General features: G+C 57.5%; 1 protein-coding gene across 2 annotated transcripts in view; it reads left to right on the top strand.

The window, feature by feature from the left end:
- Window positions 1–19,323, top strand: part of BSN (bassoon presynaptic cytomatrix protein) — a 78,831-nt gene that overhangs the window by 38,299 nt on the left and 21,209 nt on the right. For both annotated transcript variants that reach the window (XR_004425425.1, XM_033131707.1), the window contains exon 3: window positions 11,736–12,611. Coding sequence is in view for 1 of the 2 variants with exons in the window: in XM_033131707.1 (XP_032987598.1) it covers window positions 11,736–12,611 (876 nt within the window). In the remaining variant the exon portion in view is untranslated. The remainder of the gene's footprint in view (window positions 1–11,735; window positions 12,612–19,323) is intronic.

The following is a 19,323-nucleotide window of genomic DNA, read 5'->3' as shown; positions in this document are numbered from 1 at the left end:
GGGTGTGCCAGCTTCCTCCCTCTTCTTCCGGGACAACCCACAGGAGTCTCCGGTTCTTCCCCCAGGGCTCTGCCCTTGGGCAGGATGGAGAGTGGCTGACTGCGGGCCCGCCATGGCCGTCTCTGGGCTGATCAGCAGCAGGAGCTGTTTGGACCAAATGGGAGGGGGCATGAGTGAGAATAATTGTTCGCGGGTCGGGGACTATTTGTGACATGAGGTGCTGTGGGTGTGGGACGTGTGGTTTGCGAGAGGTAAGTGTGAGATTCCGAGGAAGGAGCTGCGGGTGTGGGGAGATGACTCAGTGCATTGGGAGTCGTTCCTGGAGTGTGGGGGCTTCCTGAGGAGGAGGGCACACTCGTGATTATTACATCTGGGATTAGAAACAACCCATCCCTGCACTGATCCGTTAGGTAAGTGTGTGCTCTTGAGGATGGAGAAGTGTGATGGACGCCAGAGCCGCTCACCTGTGTGTTTCTGCCCGGAGAAGCCAGAAGCACCTGGCCTTGCAGGAAGCTGGAAGCTTGGCAGGCACAAATGAGAGGTGCCACTGGGGGCGTCCCCCTTGTGCTGGCCTTGCCCTCTGGATTCCAGCCGCTCTGAGATTCTAACTCGAGCTGCAGGACCTGAACAACTGTGGGTAGGGTGGGCAGAGATCAAGGGAGAGCCACACACGGTGGCACCAGTTTCCTGGAGGCCATCCGAGTCCTTACCACACAATGGGCTCCTCCAAGCCCAGGACCTTCGGCGAGGTGGGAAGGGAGCCAGGCTTTGCCTGTGCCTAGAAAAACAGCAGAGTGGGAGGACACCCAGTCCATCTGCTTCCTTGTGCGGGGAGGAAGCCGAGGCTCAGGGCCAGGAGGAAAGGGGCCTGAAACTTCCTGCAGACTCAGTGTTTGGAGAAAAGCAGGCCTCCTGGCCCGGTACTTCCAGCATGTGCGGGGCAGCGGTCTTCGCGGTGAGACTGATCGGGGCCTCCAGCAGCCAAAGGGCGCCGCGGAGCTCCAAGGCACGGCTGTGGCGGGCAGACTTTCCCAGACTTGCTTTCATAGGCCATTAGGGCTGCTGTTCCATGGCATCCAGTTTGGGAAATGCTGACCTAGTCCATTCTCTCGATTCTCACCTGGTGGGTGCCTTTTTCTGCCGGGGTCTCCAAGCAAAACATTGCTTCTCCACGGTTGGCTTTCAGGGGTGTTCCTGTCAAGGAAAAGGAACCTTTGGCACATATTCCTGAGGGACTGGCAGAGCTTAATTCTTGAGTCAGAGCAGGTGCCTTTGTCACTTTGCTAAGAACAGATGCACCTCCCTGGTCATGTTTCCAGGTGATGAGAAAACAAGTTGGCAGGTTTTACTGATAGACCCACCCTGGCCAGACCACATATCTTCTGGCACCTCTAACTGGACGTTCTGAGGGACCCTGTCTAGAGCTGGGAGGTTGTGCCTGAAACGGCTGGTGTGGTTATGCTGAGCCCTGGTTGAGGCGAGCTGGCAGCCTGGGGCCTGCACCCTGCCTCGAAGGTCCCAGACGCCTCCTCCTGAGGACATGTCAGCAGGATGCGTTGTGCAGCCAGCCTGGAGAGGGCCACAGGCCACACAAGTGACATGCAGGGGCTGCTAGTGAAACATCTGTTGGGTCTTTGGAAGTGCGACCAGGGAAGACGGGCCTTCTTTCATGTATGTCACAAGTAGAGAATCACTGGCTGGTTTGTAACTCAAGTTGCAGCCCAGGTTAGGAGTGTGATAGAACTAACTGCTGTGCCCAATGGCTCCGTGAGGACAAGTGAGCAGAAAGGCGAGGAAAGATTGGCATCCCTGGGCCAATGGTCGCCGGAATGCAGCGTTTTGTTTTTCTGTCTTCTGACATCTGGCAGGGTCTTTTCCTTTAGCTGGATCCTGCAGAAACAACAGACCAGGTCTGGAGATGAGACTCATACACAAATAGAACAGTCAGCGCCATTTGGCTGGAGCAGTGTCTGAGATCTGGAGCTGCTGCTTTTCTGGCTAGTGGACCGAAGCTTCCCCTGTCAGCCCTGGAGCTGCCGGATGGGAACTACACTCCAGACACGGCGCTCGCTGTTCTGCCCATGCTCAGGTTGGCCAGCTCTTGAGGCTGTGATGCCATGATAGGAAGATGCCTGCCCATGTACTTCACTCGGTCTCTGAGTGCCTGGAGCACATGGAGACTGCGTGAAAGTCAGGGAAGGAGCTCAGTGCACCCTCTGTTTACAGTGGAGGAGACCAAGTCTTTGGAAGTCTTGGCTTATTCTGGGTTATCCTGGAGCAGTAGAGCAGGGGACCCAGAACCACTGGCTGGGTGTCCCGTTTTCCCCTAGGGCCTCCCAGCCCCATCTTCTCCAGCCACAGTTCATTTTTGCTCAAGCTGAGGGTGGTTCAGAACAAGCAGGGCCATCTGGCCTCTCTTCATGATGGAGGCTGTTTCTTCCTGGGGTTCTCTAGTCCTGGAGCTCAGAGCAGGTAAATAATTTAACCTGTTTGAAACAATTCCAAAAGACTGGGGCTTTCCTCGTGGGGTCTGAACATCTGTGCAAGAGCCTATCCCTGTGTGGAGGTCCTGACCAGGAGGCTGGAGTTGTCAGCTTTGAGCACATTCAGTGCCCAGTGATGGGGAGAAGGCTGGAAGATGGTGCTCCTCTTGTCTCCCTAAATGTGGGCTCTTAGACAAGTACCTCAAACTTCCTGAATGTCAGATTTCTCCAGAGGAGAAGCAGTCGTCCAGGGACACCAGCCTCAGTGGCTTTGTTGACGCTCCAAGCCCGCTCAGGCCACTTAGCTCACCTCTCTGCTCTTCAGTGACTTACCTTTCAGGCCTGCCACCCTTTTCTCCTCCGGGAGGGAGACCCTTGCTACTCTCATCAGGCCCCTATTCTGCCAGCGGGGAGTAGGAGACAAGGCATGGCCATGAGCCCGCTGGGTGGAGGGTAGGAAGGCACGGTTGGGGTGAGCAGTAGGGATGGGAGTGGGCTGCTGGCGAATGTGAATGGCAGCCTGGGGCAGGCATAGCCCATGTCTGCCAGCCGCCCAGAGGCCTCCCTGCCCTGCTCAGAGCAGCCCCAGCAGCACATCCTGGCCTGGCCCTTTGCCACATGTGAGTGTGTCCTTGCTCTGGGAACAGCGTCACAGGGGTGAGTGCTGTGCAGACAGGGCTGATGCACACCTGTGTTTCCAGGTTGGGTCGGCAGAACCTTCCGCAGTGCCACGTAAATCCAGCCTGCACCTGGGAGGCCCACTCTCTGCCCTCGGGGGGAGGGGCAATAGGGCTGCCACCCCCTCCCCAGCCTTCCAAGTCCAGGCAGCCCATCCCTGCCCACCTCCCTTGCTCTGGTCAGAATCGCTTATAAAACTTCTAAGAAAACTACGGAAGAGGGGTCATGGCCTTTCCTCCCCTGTTCTAAGGTCTAGACTTGGCTGAGACCAAGCCAAGGATGTTTAATCCCCTGTGCCTCCCTCCTGCTCAACCCCCAGTGGCAGGCCATGCGCTCAGGCGCTTACCCAGGGTGGGCGGTGTGGAGAAGGCAGGGAGACGACGCAATGGTCACAGCCGTCTTCCTCGCCGCCTGCATCCCACTCCTTTCCGGCACTCTGGGGCTGGGGCACCAGATGGCCCGGGGGTGGTGCTGCGACTGCAGCAGAGGTCCCTTCGCTGCAGCCAGCAGCCTTGCCCTCTTCCCTCTGCTCCCTCCTGGCCACACTGCCACCTGGGCCGTGAGGAATGAGGGGCACCTGTTAGAAGGACATGGCTCAGCAGTGGGCTGATGAGAGGCAAGGTGTCCTGCTCCTCCCTGGGCCCAGGAGGAGGTGACGTGTGCACACATGCCCAGCCTTCCCCTCTCCACCTCCAGGCAAAATGCGGATGGGTCTCCAGGGGGCAGGCCCTTGGCGAGGCCTTACTCCCACCATACGTCTGTCTCGTCCTTGGGCGGTTTGCCCTGCACTAGTCACTTTGATCCAAACAGTCACCGAGTCAGTAGGAAAATGCCCCCCCACTCCAAGCTTCAGCCACTCCACGTCCCAGGAGACAGAACCCTCAGCCTCCCTGCTTGGACCACTTCAGGGTGGAGGCCAGAGCTGGTGGGGACATGCGGGAGAGGAAGCTGACGGATGCACAGCTGGGGCCACCAGGCAGCGAACGCTAACTTTCAGCTGTGAAACGGGGCTGTAGAGCTATCTGAGAACAAACGTCAAATTAATTCAAACAGAAAATATGCAATTTTATTCCTAAAACACCTGCTTTTACACGTGAGGGCAAAAGAAACAGAATGAAAAGAGAATGGACTCAAAATGGTAGCAAAAAGGAGAAATAAATAAAATGAGAACGAGGAGAAGGGTCATGAAGGGAGAGGCAGGGAACAGACCAGAAGGAGACAGGCAGAGGCAGGAAGAGGCAGAGGAGGAAAGCTCAGTGGATGACCCGTGGCTGGCTCGGTGGTTCTGCTCTTTCTACTACCGATTAAGCTCTACCTTTGGCCTCGGCAGCCTGCTTGTATCCACTCAGTCACAGGGCGGTCCTCTCTTTTCTTTTCTCAACCTTTCCTCCCTCCAGAAATGCTTTTTGAGTCCTTATGCTAAGCTCGGGACTGCCCTTGATCCTGGAGAATCGGGCCGAGCTGAAGTAGACGCGTTGCTCGGCCCTGTGGGCCCGTGGGAGAGGCAGCACTTGTACCGATAACCACACAAGCTAACACATCGTCCCACCTGGGGTCAGGGCTGAAGGCGGGAGCAGGGCTGGGTGTGCTGCTGCGACAAGGCTCTCGGGGGCCTCTTCAAGGAGGGGAAGTTAGGCCGCAGGATGTTAGACTGAAGCTGGGCCGGAGACAGGTAGAGGCAGGGGAGGCTGAGGGGAAGTGCGTGGTCCACGTGAGGGCCCGGAACAAGCCAGCTCCAGGGTGGCGGGGTGCCACAGCCAGGACCAGAGGGCACGGAGACCCCGCTGGGTCTCTAGGTGTGCTTTCAGGGGTTTGGGAAGGTGGCAGTGGAAAGGTCAGACACGCAGTGAAAAGCACCTGTTCGGAAATCGATAACGGTGATGGTTGCTCAACATTGTGAATGTAATTAATGCCGCTGAATGGTACACTTAAATGGTTAAGATGGCAAAGTTCACATTGTGTCTCTCTGCCTCTCTTTCCGTATGTATATAAAACACACCCCCACCCCTCTGGCTGCTGCGGGGAGAGCAGCCCATAGGGGCAGGGGTGGGTTTCCAGGAGCAGGCTGGGGCTGGGGTGATGGGGTGGAGAGCCACGGACTTCGGGTATATTTTGGAGGCCAGAGAAACAGGTTTGGGCAATGCATTGGGCATGGGGTAGGGGATGGCGACGGAGTACTTTTCCGTCTGGGCCTATGAGCACCCACGTGGAGTCTGGTCGGCTGACAACAGTCACAAGCAGATACTGACACCAGTCTACTTCCCACAAAACACGTCACAAGCATATCGTTAGCTCGAGTATTTATTTAAGGTTTTCTTAAAGGTTAACATTGACACAAAATGAAATGTACAAAGCTTAAGTGTACCGCTCAGCGAGCTCTGAGGAAAGCATACACCTGTGCCACGCAAGCCCCTCTATCAAGACAGACACTACCTCCATCACCCAGAAAGCCCCTTCAGGCCCCCTCTTTGTCCTTCCTCACCCCTCTGCCCAAGACAACTGCTGCTTTGATTTTTATCTACCGTAGACGAATTCTGCCCATGCCAGACTTCATATAAATGAATCCTACAGAATGTACTCTTACGTAAAAGCTTCTTTCACTCAGCACAGTGTTTTCTGAGGTTCATCCATGTGGACAACTCTTGAGAAGACTTGGCTGAGAAGGAGCGGGGGGCACAGACAGTAACTGGGGAAGCTGTGCAGACAGGAGAGGTTCTGAAAAGCAGGAGACACAACAGCACTGAGTTCTAAGAGGAAAGGGATGCCTGGGGGTGCGGGAGATGGGGCGTGGATGAAGGAGTGGGCCCCCGAAGAGGCAGGTCTAGACCCTGAATGTGGAGGACGCATCTTACTGTGTGGTTTCTCTCTAAGACGTTGGAAGCAAGGCCATCATTTGAGCTAGAAAGCAGGGGACGGGGACAGGAGAAAATGAACCAGCCATTGTGGAGAAAAGCTTCCTGGAGAGATGGGGTGAACTAACCAGGCAGATAGTGGGGGCCCAGGAGAGGTTAGGACATAAGGTAATTTATAGTGGAGCCCATTAGCCTGGGGCCTATTCAGCTGCTTGGGTGTAAGCTAGGAGAAAAGGTAAGCAGTTGGGTCTAGTTCTGAAACAGACACAGGTCAAGAGAGCGCAGACATTTAGCAGAGTGACTGGAACGACAGACCAGATCCAGCTGGGTAGGAAGAGATGTGAAGGCAGAGGACCATGGATGAAAATGAAGCAGGGGGTCAGTGGCGAGGTCTCCACGAGTCCACAGGGCTGCGGGGGAGGCCTGGGGAACAACCTAGGAGGCTGGAGGAGCCAGGTGCAGGGCCATTTTGGAGGAGAGGCACTTTAGGGTGATGGAGAGGGTGAGGCTGAGGGCTGGAAGTGTCAGGCGGAGCAGCTGGGTGGGGAGAAGGGTGGGGAAGCCAAGGGCTGAGCCCCAGGCGTCCCAGGGATTCTAAAGAGCCGCAGAGGCTTCCCCACATTCAAAAGTCCAGGAAGTGCAGCTTCTGAAGAGGAGTGCGGGGATGGGGTGCGGGGGAGTGGGCTTGGAGGTGTTCCAGGGCACAGTGGGTGGGCCTGGAGGGAGCCCGGGGAGGCCTCCTATGTACCTAGAGATCAGCAAGGGAACGGTTTCTTTTCCTTTCATGGAACTCCAAGCCAGTGATGCGAGGCTTTCAGCCTCCACTCCCCAAATCCGGCCTCAGATGTTGGACAGGTTTCTAGGGCCTCCCTCAGGGTCTGGACCTGATGAGATTGGCACCGGCCTCCCCTGTGGGCCAGGCCTGGCGGATCTAACTCTGGATCAGTGTGCCCTGCACTACAGGACCTGTGGTGCCTGCCCTGAAGCCTGAGGCCAGCCAACCGACAGGTGAAGCATATTGTTGGCAGACTTGAGGAAGCTGGATGCTGGATGGGGCAGGCGATGTGTCCAGTGCCATGGGCAGTGCAAGGGCGCAGGCCACCCTTGTCCAGGGGCGACAGTGGGATATGTACCCGCTGTCGAGGCCCAGCTAGTGACTCACAGCCTGGAAGAGCATGGTGGGGCCCTCCCAGGAACCTCTGGATTTGGCACCAGCAGGGGAGGCTCATTTATAGGCTGTTTCTGTGATGTTTTAACTTGTACCAAAGTGGAGAAAAGCGTGAATGCGGCATCAGGCATGATGTCAATGCAGAGTGATCCGACACTGAATGGCCGCTCTCCTAGGGAGGGCTGGGCCTTGGAGGCAGACGCTGCTCTCCTGCTCTCTGCAGGAAGGCAGGCTAAGTGACGTCTGCAACCCTCCCTTCCTAGCTGGTGGGGAGGTGGGAGGGGAGCGTGGAAAGAGAACCTGTTACTGCTGGGGGCCCCCAGAGCTTCCTGGCAGGCATGGAGGTGGCAGTGAAGCAGGCGCCACCCCGAGCAGAAGCAGCTTCCCTGGGCAGCATCATTTGGGGCCAGACATGGCAAGCAAGGCTAGATCCCACCCTCTGGGGCTAAAACACAGGATGGTAAGCTTCAATGTCACCAGTATCCCTGTGAGAAAAATATCTAAGCCCCTCCTAAGAACTGTCCCCACTCTCCTTCCTGCCCCAGAGCCCAGAGCCCAGGGAGCAGCAGGGAGTGGCCACTGCAGACAGATCATACCTGGCTGTTCATTCAATGTGTGGTTCACAGAGTGCCCGCCTGGTCCCCAGGTCTCTGGTGGGCAGTGCCACCTTAGCTGCTCTTCTGCTCATTGAACAGTCCGAGTAAGAGAGCAGCTAAAAATGGCTCTTCTCGGAGAAAAAGTCCCTTCAGAGCCACAGAGTCCACAAGGCACTGCCTTTCTGAATCCCCAGCAGGCTTCTGGCAGAGCAGGCAAACCACTTCTTGGTCTGCACACCACCCTGAGCTTTTCCATTCCTTGCTGGTGAGAAGGGTCATCTTGACAAAAGCTAGTGTCTGGCAGAGCCATCTGCCTCAAGGTGGCCCTGGGAAGTCCCCTTAGCTCTACCATTGGCTCTTAGGATGTGAAGTCTGTGGCTGGTGGCCTGCCCATCACCTGGCCATGTGCCAGGTCAGGTTCATGAACAGCAAGACCTTAAGAGAGGTTTCCTGTTACACTGGGAGGAAGCCATTCCCTCTCATTCTGGTGGGCAGCCAAAGAGCCACAGGCAATGTGTACAGCTGAGGAAGACTCACTGCTGCTGGCCCCAGGGCCGGGGGAGTGTGCCACAGGCCTAGCCACGTAGACACAGCCTAGGCCAGCAGGCGGGCTGGAGGTGTACAGCCATCTCTCTCCCTGCCCGGTGTCAGTCTCCATGCCCATACAGCGGTGAGGACCTCGGAGGAGGGAGGCAGAGGCCGAGGATGAGCCTGTCCCAGCAAGCTCCTGGTGACCCTAGGGAGGCAGAGAGGGAAGTCCTGCTGGGTTCAGAGAGCTCCCCCTGCCAGCGTCCTCCTTGGGAGGCCTGGCAAGCTGGGCCTATCTGCCTGGGCCTGAGCCTCCGAGGGGGTGGGGGAGGGTGTGGTCAAGGCTCCTTGCTGTCTGGAAGAGGCTGGATAGAAATAGCTGCACCCAGCTGGGCGATGAGTCACTGAGGGGCATTTCAGCCGGTTTTTCTTTCGCAGAGGTTCTATTTTAGGTGAGATGCCTGTTGACAGCTTGGGTGACGGGGGCGGGGTAAGGGAAAGTTCTGGAGTTAGTGCAGGAGTTTTAGCATATGCCTCCCCCTAGTTCAACCGTGTCTAGAACCCGAGGGAGGGTCACCCTGAAGTCCCAGGATAAGAAGCCTTATCCACCAGGTCCCTCTTCTCTGCAAGTCCCATCTCATGGCACACTGCAGCCTGCAGGTGCACGACAGAGATGGGCCACGGATGCGGGCTGGGTATCTACCACAGGAACTGAGTTTGTGGCTGCCATCCTGGGCCAGAGCTCGGGCCTCCTCTTCGGAAGGTACCCCCCTCCCAGGGCACCTCGGAGGGTGAACAGAGACAGCTTGCCCTTGGGAGCTCCCCTTTGATGGGAGCAAGCCTCCGCCCGACCCCAAGGATGACCTTTCTCAAGGGGTCTTTGGACTGAGTCCCAGGGACATAAATTGTTTCTTCTGTGACTTTGTCCAAATGTAGACAAGGCTGCCTTGGGTCTTAAGAAGCTTCTGGGTGAATTAACAGCTCCCAGCTGTGGGTGGCATCACACCCTAGGGCTTTGGCACCGCTGATCTTGGGTTTCCAGAGATGGACTTGGTCGTTGAGGGCTCTGCCACTGTTTTGCAGGGGTGACTTCTAGACCCATGACTTGGCCTGCGTGAGGCTGAGTGGCCTTTGGAGGCAGGAATGCAGAAGGCTCTAGGCTCCAGGCTCCTGCTCACAAGACCCGCAGGGCTGTCGCGGCCATCTTGCCAGCAGTACCACTTCCTAGCTGGGTAACCACACAGCCTGTCGCTCAGTCCCATCAGATGCTGGTTTTCTCTACTGTGAAGACAAACTGGGAGACTGCCTGTGACCATACCCCGCGTGACGCTAGGCTCAAGGCGACGCTCACCCACATATACTTTCTCCCCTTCCTCAGGCTGCTCTTGGTCCACTGGGCAGGACAGCGGAGCCCAGGCTCCCCGGCTGGCTGGTCAACGGCAGCACAGCAGCCACACAGCCCTGTGGTCTCCAGGCAGAGCGCAGGGCTGGAGGCACCCCTGCCGGTGGACAGAAGGGGCTTTCTGCCCCAGGGATCAGACTGGATGTTTCCCTGGTGACTGGGCCACCATGGTTCTTTTAAAACCACCGGCTGCAACTATAGATGGGAACAGGCCTGGCCTCTGGCCTCGGCTCTAGTTGAGGAGGAAAAAGGAGCCTCTCTTCCTCATGGCACTAAATCTCCAGTCTCATGGCGGCGGCCTTGTGGGAGCTGTGCCCCCATTAATAGGTTGTCAGGATTAATCCCATGAGCAAACCAGTCTGGAATGAGCCCCGATCTGTGCCACACACTGCACAATCCTGAGAGCACCTCACCAAGGTTCATGGGGGGACAGGAGACTCCCAAGGAAACAGATCCGTAGATTACTCTGGGCAGAATTAGTCCTGGGAAGAAAATAACCTGGGTGATTAGCTACAAAGTGCCTGGGGGTTATTTTAGACTGTGTGACCAGAGAAGATTCCGATAGGGAAGTAACACTTGATCTTAGACCCACACAACTAGCTGGGCCAAGGGGTGGGGCAGAGGGAATGGTGAGTGCAAAGCCCTGGTACAGAAGTGAGCTCAGAGCACCACTTGGCAGAACAGGAGTCCCAGCATGTCTGGGGTGACACAGCTCAGGGGAGATGGCAGGAGAGGAGGCCAGAGAGAGGGGTAGGCTGGGGGAGCGGGGCTCTCGGGGCCATGGGAAAGCGTCCCTGTGGGAAGAGTGGTAGGAATCCGCTGGAAGGATGTGAGCCAGTAGGTGATGTGCTCTGATTCATCTGTGGAGGAAAAAAGTATTATTGGCTTGTGTAACCGGAAGTCCAAGGGTAGCCTTAAGGCATAACTGAATCCGGAGAATTAAACGAAGTTGTCAGATCTGCCCATTTCTCTTGGTCTTGGCTCCACCTCTGACTGTCTATTGACTTCATTCTTAGTATTTTTCTGCATGTTGGGAAAGGCTGCTGACCTTCCAAGCCAACATCCTTCTGACCCGTAGCACAGCAGACAGAAGACCCTCCCTCCTCTTCATTTACCATGCAACAGGGACGAGCTCTGACTGGCCTGGTTTGCAAGGTCACATGCCCATCCCTGCACTACTAGCTAAACCACTGACTGGCCCACTTGAGTCACGCGCCCACTTTACTCAGGGAGGGGCTGATGACAGGAAGAAACGACACGTCTGTCGCGTGAATAGCAACACATTTATTCTGATGGCACAAATTATCCCATTTTCTTCAAAAATTTGTCTTCCTTAAGGAACAAAAAGGGCTTATTTCATTCTAATTACACTGTCACTTACATTGTATTACTTTGCTTATTTCTCTCTCAAGATTTTTCATATCTCTTGTCTCCTCAGCTAGGCTCTGAGCTCCAGGACAGGAATCATAGTTTCTTTTGCTTTTCTATGCCTCCCTCTCCCACCCTCTTCACGTATTTATTCTCTCTGCAAGTTTTTACTGAATTCCTATTGGACCAGCACTGCAGGGCTTGCTTTCCCTCATTTGTATTTTAAAAAAGCCCCCAGTGTGGTAATGGCCTAAAGGGGCAGCGTGGAAAGGAGAGTGCCCAGTGGAGGTTATTGGGGTCATCCAACCAGGAGGACGGTGGCGTGGACGGGTGAGGCGGGTGTGGGTGGAGTGAAGGCACAGCCAGGGGGCAGTTGGGAGAATTCTTGAGCAGGAGGGTCTGGCCAGCAGTGGGTTGGTGGTTAGGGGGTGGGATGAGGGGTGTGTGACTGCCTCTGCTCTGCTCCACGTGCCTGGCAGCTCCTAGCGGGCAGGGCAGTGCCATCTGCCCTTTCATCCCTGCCTCCTGGCAGCCTGAGCAGGGCGTGGTGCTCCCACCTGTGCTAGGAGCCCATCCTGGCTGCTGTGTGGCCTGCAGTGACCTGGGCCAGGTGTGCCACCGGTCCTGGTCACCCTGCTGACCATGATGCTTCCTCCTCAGGTAAAAGAGTGGCTCTGTCTGAACTGCCAGATGCAGAGGGCTCTGGGGATGGACATGACCACGGCGCCTCGCTCCAAAAGCCAGCAGCAGCTGCACTCCCCTGCCCTGTCTCCTGTCCACTCCCCGGCCAAACAGCCCCTGGGGAAGCCGGAGCCAGAGAGATCCCGGGGCCCACAGCCCGGTGCCCGCCAGGCTGAGGCAGCCAGGGCCACCCCAGTGCCGGCGTCTGCCCCAGCAGCTGCCTCTCCAGAGGTGGGGAGAGTGTCTCCTCAGCCCCCTCCCCCCATCAAGCCTTCCACAGCTGAGCCCAGGCCACCGGCAGGAGAGACCCTGGCCAAAAGTGCCCCCACAGTGCCCTCTGGGCCTGGTGCTGCAGAGCAGAGCCAGGAGGGCCTCACCGGGAAGCTCTTTGGCCTCGGTGCCTCGCTGCTGACACAGGCAAGTACACTCATGTCTGTGCAGCCTGAGGCCGAACCCCAGGGCCAGCCTGCCCCCAGCAAGGGGCCGCCCAAGATCGTCTTCAGTGATGCCAGCAAAGAGGCTGGCCCAAGACCCCTAGGCTCAGGGCCCGGGCCTGGGCCAGCACCTGGAGCCAAAACTGAGCCTGCAGCTAGAACAGGTCCTGGATCCGGGCCTGGAGCCCTGGCGAGAACTGGGGGAACAACCAGTCCAAAGCATGGCAGAGCAGAGCACCAGGCAGTGTCCAAGGCTACTGCCAAGCCAAAGACCATGCCGAAGGAAAGGGCCACCTGCCCATTGTGCCAAGCCGAGCTCAACGTGGGCAGCAAGGGCCCTGCCAACTATAACACCTGCACCACCTGCAAGCTCCAGGTGTGCAACCTATGTGGCTTCAACCCGACGCCCCACCTGGTGGAGGTAAGAGAGCTGGACCGAGCCTGTTCCCCCTTGGGCCTTGGTGAGGGGCCAAGGCCTGGGGTCATGGGGGGTGGGGGGCATGGGAGAGAGAAAGAATTGCAGAGAGCTGGGTCTGCAGCAGCGTGGGGCTGCTCCTACACCGCTGATGCCTCAAGGGCTATGCCCCCTTTTCTGTGCCTGCCCTATATCTGTCCTTCCACTCAGAGACCTAACTGGCACAGTGGATGGGGTAATGGTCCCACTGCCTCTGACTGGCTGACCAGTACCCTGAGGCTGGTCCGAGAGGTAGCCAGGCTCAGGAGGCCCTGAACCGGCCTCCCCATTCCCAGCTATCATGGGCATGGCCCTAAAGAAATGTGCCAACCTCCTCTGCTCAGGTCGGAAGAACCTGAGGTCCCACCTTGCCCTAGGCCTGTGACCCTCACAATTCGGTTGAAGAGCTGTTAGGCAGAGGGCTGTGCCCCTGTGTCTAGGGCAGGGAAGAAGGCTTTCTCAGAGCGCGGCAGGCCATGTCCCACTGCCAGGCTCTCGCCCAACCAGGTGGTCTCCACCCTCCATTCCTTTCTGAGATTGTGGTTGTTGGTGTGTTGGTGTCCACTAGTCAAAGCCATAGCCTTCGGTGCACGTGTTTTCCCCTGGCTGGGCCTGGCTTGCCTTGGGGCTGCGTGTGGGGAAGCTCAGATGCCCTTTTTTCCCGTTGGAAAGTTTGAGAGAGTGCTGGGGTTGGGGGCTATCTCTCTGCAGTTTCTGCTCCAGAGAAGGGTGCTGGGCACTGAACACAGCTGGGTGGAAGGGAGCAGGAGGCCCAGCCTGGGAGGCTCAGACGGTGTGGAGGTACCCTGGCAGAGCTGGACCATCCTGCCCCTGGAGCCTGCTTCTCATCCTCCCCTTACCCGCTCTGCCCTGCTCGGGGCCACCCAGATGAGCCCTACCTTGGCTGCCTTGGACATAGCTGGGTGTGTGCCCTTCTGTGGCATGCCCTTGGCAGCTGATTGGCTCATCTTGGCAGGTGAGTGTGCCCCCTGCTGCGTCATGTCAGGAGATGGTCAAGCCCAGGCCCTTCCTGCACACAATCCGCCACCTGAGCCCGTGGGGCTCCTGGGCTGACCCATGCATAGCAGATGGCAGATGGCAGGGCAGGTGAGCATGGACTGCTGGCCCAGGATGGGACAACAGAGGAGATGACGGTGTTGCCATGGTCTGGGTGGCACCTTGTTATGACTGGCCTTGGGCCAGGCCGCCATGGGAGCTGCCCGGTGTGATGAGGAAGACTGCATTGGCTGCCACAGGCCGTACTCTCCAAGATGCAGGAGGGGCAGCCTGAAGCAAGACAAGACACCTCCTCTTATGGCCCCTGTGGCCCTCCACGCCCCACACTGCCACTGTCCCAAGCCCTAGGTCTAGTGGCTCACTGGAGGACAGCTGGCCTGGCTGAGCAGTGGGGAGGGGGCACCTCGGAATCACCACCGGGCCGGAGGAGCTCCAGCAGAGAGACTGCCAGGCCCTGGCTTACTGTCACTTGGGTGTGAGCCCCACTGGGTGGCTGAGGTGGCCCAGGCCCTTAGTCCTGAGACATCTTCTGGCCTGCGTTTCCTCATTCAGTGGGATATGCGCAGAGGGGAGGGGGAAACTGTCCCTGTCCAGGAGTGTAGACGTTCCTGACAGTTCCTTTCAGTAGGTCCTGGGCCAGGTCCGGGGAAGTGCTGATTCAGCCCAAACAGAAGTGTCTCAGTCCCAGGCTGGCCCTGGAGGAGCATCAGGACTCTGACCTAAACCTCTCGTTAGCTGCTTGGTTCTCACGTTCCTGGACCCCAGAGCTTCTGCCTCTCGATGGCCTGCATTGCCCCCGCCCCACCCCCTCCATGCCCTGCTCCACTGCTACCTCCTTGGCCAGAACCACCCTCGCCTCCGCAGGATCTGCCGGTTCCATGGGCCAGACGGCAAAGCTGCTGGGCATCCTGGTCCCAGCTCCTCCCCACCCTCTGCTTCCCTGCCTCCTGCTCCCACCGATAGTCAGAAGGTGGCCCAGCTTCTCTGTCTCCTTTCTCCTCATGGCGCTGCCTGTTAATGCTGCAGAGGGCCTATGGCAGCTCCTGGGGAAGACGTGGCTGGGCAGCCGCAATGCCCGCTCCCGTGTTTCCCACCACGGAAATCATGCCACCATCCACCGTCAGAGACGCAAGCTGACAGCCTGGGGTCATCCTCAGCCTCCGTTCTCTTACCTCAGCACCCACTCCACGGACCGTCCTCCCCACTGTCACTAGAACTTGACCTCTCCTCTCCACCCTCATGGCCACAGGGCTAGTCCAAGCCCGTGTCCTCCCTCACCAGACAGCGAGCAAAACCGTCTCGCTTCTGACTGCCTTGGGTCTTGCAAGGTGCTGGTGGGGAGGGCCCGCAGTGTGTCACCCCCCTTCCCTCCAACCAGCATGGTTGCTTTCTTCGCTGAGGCTCTAACCAGACCATGGGCTGTCTTTGATCTCCCCTCAGTCAATGGCCACTTGGCATTCGGAGCCATTGGATGCTTCCCTGTGACCTACTCAGTGTGTTCTTGGTTAGAGGCTCCTGATTTTTCAATCAGGCTCCTGAGTCCAGACACATCCTGCCTTGCGAATGAGGTGGGAGGTCCTTCTCCAGGTCCAAGGGTCTGTCTTGGCTGTCTCTCCACACTTTGCCTGACTGAGGCTGGCCCGCCAGGCTTGGGATGGCTGTGATGCCAGTGCACAGTGTGACTGTCCCCCACTGCCAGCCCCCCACGGGCCTCTTTGGCCTGCCGTGGCTCCACCTGAGGCCAGAGCCAACTGTCTGGGCAGCCAAGTCTGGGCTGCCAGGTTGGGAATTTTCCTCAACGTTTCTGAGCTGCAAAAATCTTTTTTCCTTCTTTGTAGACAGGGAGTCCAGCACACACAATAGAAGAGGCAGTAAACTATATCTCTTTTCCCTTTGAAATTTCCTCTGGAGGGGAAAAAAACCATAGTGCTATTTAGTGAGTCATTTCATAATTAAGAGTTGTTGATTCCAAATTTTTTTACCTATTTATCTTTTTGAAGGATAATAGTACCCTCTGGCTTAATTTTTAATTGGCTTTCAGTTCCAAATAGAGTTTGTGAAGAAATTAGTGGAATTGGAATGGTTACAGTAACACTGCCAGTTTCTTATCTTATAATGATTGCCAAAATATAAGCTGTGTCCTTGAGAAGTCAGGCCTCCCTGGGCAAAGGGCCTGGCACCTGTGCTAGCTGGGGCTGGGCTGGGTTTCTTTGGGGCAGGGACTGCAGCACGGGCATCAGGCGACAGGCCAGCAGCTGCCTGACTACCTCTGAGGACATGACCTCTGGGAGCCCAGTCTCCTCCCATGTGCAATGGGGCGATAGTACCCCCCTCTTAGGTTTCTCTGAGGACCAGGTGAGATGTCATAGCTCAGGTACTTATGCAAGGTCCAACACACTCAGCCCTTGAGCCAGGAAATTGAAACCACAGTGTCCTGAAAAAGAGTCTCTGTGTGGGGAAGAAAGAGTCCCTACCAGCCCTCGGCTGTCTGGGTGGAATCCACCCCGTGGCCAGTGCAAGATCCTGGCCTCGTGACGATGGCCCACAGGGAATGAAACATCTGGTACTGGGGCACGAGGGGAGCACAGCCCGGCGGGGCACAAAGGCACATGTGAGGGATACCAGGGAGGATGCCTCTTATTGGAGGTGGGGGCCCCCAAAAAAGGAGCTTAAGCATGTCTGGGGACAGGGAGTGGCAGGGTCACAGAATCAGGAGAGGAACAGAGGACCAGTGATGGTCATGCCATTGGTCCAGGGTTCAAGTCTTGGGCCCTTTACCTCTGGGCATCCTTTTCTCTGGAATCCTCATCCACTGCCTTCTGGTCTGGCAGCGGGCCTGGGGGTATGCTGGGCCAGGCAGCTGGCCATAGGCTGTCGGTTGGGCTGGTGTCACTGTAACCAGACTGACACATAGGCCAGCTCCACATGTAAAGAGACTGTGATTGATCTTCAGCGTCAATCAGATGATGGCAGACAGTGCAGGGAGGATTCCCAGCTTCCAGTGCAGCTTTGCTGGGCTCCCTTGGCCCATAAGACACAGTAGCCAGTGGTCCCCGAAGGCAGCCGGTCTCACCTGCCTGTGGGGTGCCCGCCAGCTCTCTCAGACAACTCACTTCCCTTCTTCACCCTGAGCTCACCCAGCTCCATCTGATGGTGTATGCACCTACACTTTTCACCTTTTCATGCCAGTTGCCTTTGGGGGATTCCTACCTTCCTGACCCCAGAAAGGAACTGGGCAGATGGAGGCAAGGCAGATGGGGTGGAGGATCATCAGAGCCTCCCATTGTCCTTTCCCAGGTCGAGATCATCCCCTGCCCACTTGCCGGAGGGGACAGGCAGAGGGTCATATAGGCAACAGTTCCCTGAGGGCTGGGGCTGGGTGAGGGAGACTGTGAGAGAGAACGTGCAAGTAAATGAATGAATGGGGGAATAAACACTGAAGGGGGAGAGTGAATGAGTGAATGAACAAGGGAATGAATGAGCAGGGTGGGGTCTGGGGGCAGAGGTGAGAGCAGCTGTGTTCCAGCCCCCAGGCAGAGATTCTGCATGGCCCCCCACCCCATCCTCATTCCCCGAAGACTTGGGCCTGAGCCAGGTCTCCCCTGGTTCCATCCCTATGGGCCCCAATGCCCTGTACCCTTCTCCCTCCGCCCCCAGGGGCTGGAGAAGGGCCTTCAGCAGCCAGGACAGGCGTTTATTTTTAGCTCTTATCTCACATGCCTCCTCCTCCTGCTCTCTCTCTCTCTCTCTCTCTCTCTCTCTCTCTCTCTCTCTCTCTCTCGTTAGTTTCAGGCTACTCTCCCTCTGCTATAGCAGAGCTAGGAGCAAGAGGGCTGACTGGGCAGCCCATTCTGAGTCCGGCCCCCTCCATGAGTAAGCATGGGAAGGAAAAGAGCCCCGGGAAGCATGTGACCACAGGTGCCGTGCCCTGCTGAGGGCTGGGCCTCCGAGCTCAGGGAAGCAAGCTGCTTCAGGGGCTGGCGCTCAGCTCTTGGCATTACATCTGCCTCCTCTATCCAGGCCACACTTCCAAGGTGCCCTTGCTTCATTTGGACTGTTGCTTCTGAGGTGGGGTCTGCAGGCCAGATGTAGGGTTCAGAGGTTTGCCAAGCCACCAAGGTGACCCAGGGCATATGACCTAACCTTGAGAGGCCTGACCTGGGATGACTGTGTGTGGACCCAAGGTGGAGTCAGAACAGTGGTGCCTTGGGCCAGCCCCACTCTGGGCCCAGATTCTAAGCCATCGTGCTGATCTTGGTGCTGGGGAAGAGGCTGTTTGCTCATTTTCAGAACTCTCTTGCCTTCTGCCTACACCCTTCCCACCTTCCAGGGTCTTTGAGCCATCTCACAGTCGCTCTGACACGGGGGCATTTTCATTCTGTCCCCAGGTGATGCTGGGGGCATGTAGGTAGGATTTCTACCTCAGGCTCTGTGCTCTCCCATGTCCTGTCCATCTCACGGCTCGGTCTCGGCCTGTCCAGCGCTCTCCCCAGGCACCTCCAGGGGTGGACCCTGCCAGGCCAAGGGAGCCCAAGGCCCAGCAAGCAGCCAGCTTGCCTCCTCAGGGGTTGGGGGTGGGGGTACATAAAGCACCAGATAAGGTCCAAGGGAGTCAGCAGTGGTGCTGGGCCCAGCAGCAGGGTGAGTAGATGCAGGACCTCTGAACACTCTGCCTCCATAGCGGGGCCCCTCTGCCCAGGACCTGGGGGTAGGATTGGGCCTTAGGGCAGAATCAGAGCTCCAGTCTCAGGCCTTGAATAACGAGCCAGTGGAACAGGCCTATCCCTCAACACACACCAAGGCCCTGCCACCTGCCCGGCCTGGCCTCGGCTGAGACCCAGGGTAGAGATGTGAGTGGCTCTGTGGGCAGGAAAACAGAGCAGAATCATTGACATGGCATTTTCTATGGTGGCCTGAGGATGCCAGGCTGAGGGCAGGTACCCTGGGGGTATCACTCTTCCAAGGCTCTACTGGGCTCGGGGCTGACTTGGGGGCAGTGTGTGAGGGCAGGGTACTGAGGATGCAGGCCTTTGGGGCTGGTGAGGGCCAAGGGCCACCTCCTTACGCTGTCTCCTAACTCTGTGACCTTGTGGTTCTTTGTCCTGTGGTTCTCCGAATGGCCCATCCTAGTGGCCAAGCTGTTGGTGGGAGCCTGAGTGGGCACCTGGGACGAGCTGCAGCAGGAGGGTGGGAGTGCTGAGGCTCGCCCCGGGTGAGAGCAGGCACAGGTGTGGGCTGTTGCCCTCATTTCCCACCCTACCCCCTGTGGGCCAGGGCAGGCCTCAAGTCATGCCAAGAAGCAGCCCTGGCTCTGGAAAGGCTCCTGGGAAAATGCCCCTGTCAGTCTGACCTGCTGCAGGAATCAGCACTCAGGGCCTGGGACACTCAGGCCCCACCCCTGTGCAGACCCTGGAGCTGGGGGTTTGGAGCCGGTTTCGGGTATTCTGGCCACTTCACCCTTGGTACCCCTGTCATACTTGACCCGTTAGGGGCTCCAGGAAGGCTGCATGCCAGCCCGTGTCTGTCCTAGTTATGACTGTGTCTCCAGCCTGACACAACGGGTGACTGAGAGTATAGACTAATGGTTGAGGATTTGATCCTAGCCCAGCTCTGGAAGAAGCACCGCCCTTGGCCTAAGGGCTGGCACAGTCCCCATCCGAGG

This window comes from Rhinolophus ferrumequinum, chromosome 17 (genome assembly GCF_004115265.2).
Source record: "Rhinolophus ferrumequinum isolate MPI-CBG mRhiFer1 chromosome 17, mRhiFer1_v1.p, whole genome shotgun sequence".
NCBI classification, from domain to species: Eukaryota; Metazoa; Chordata; class Mammalia; order Chiroptera; family Rhinolophidae; genus Rhinolophus; species Rhinolophus ferrumequinum.
This window is presented reverse-complemented; position numbering and strand designations above follow the sequence as displayed.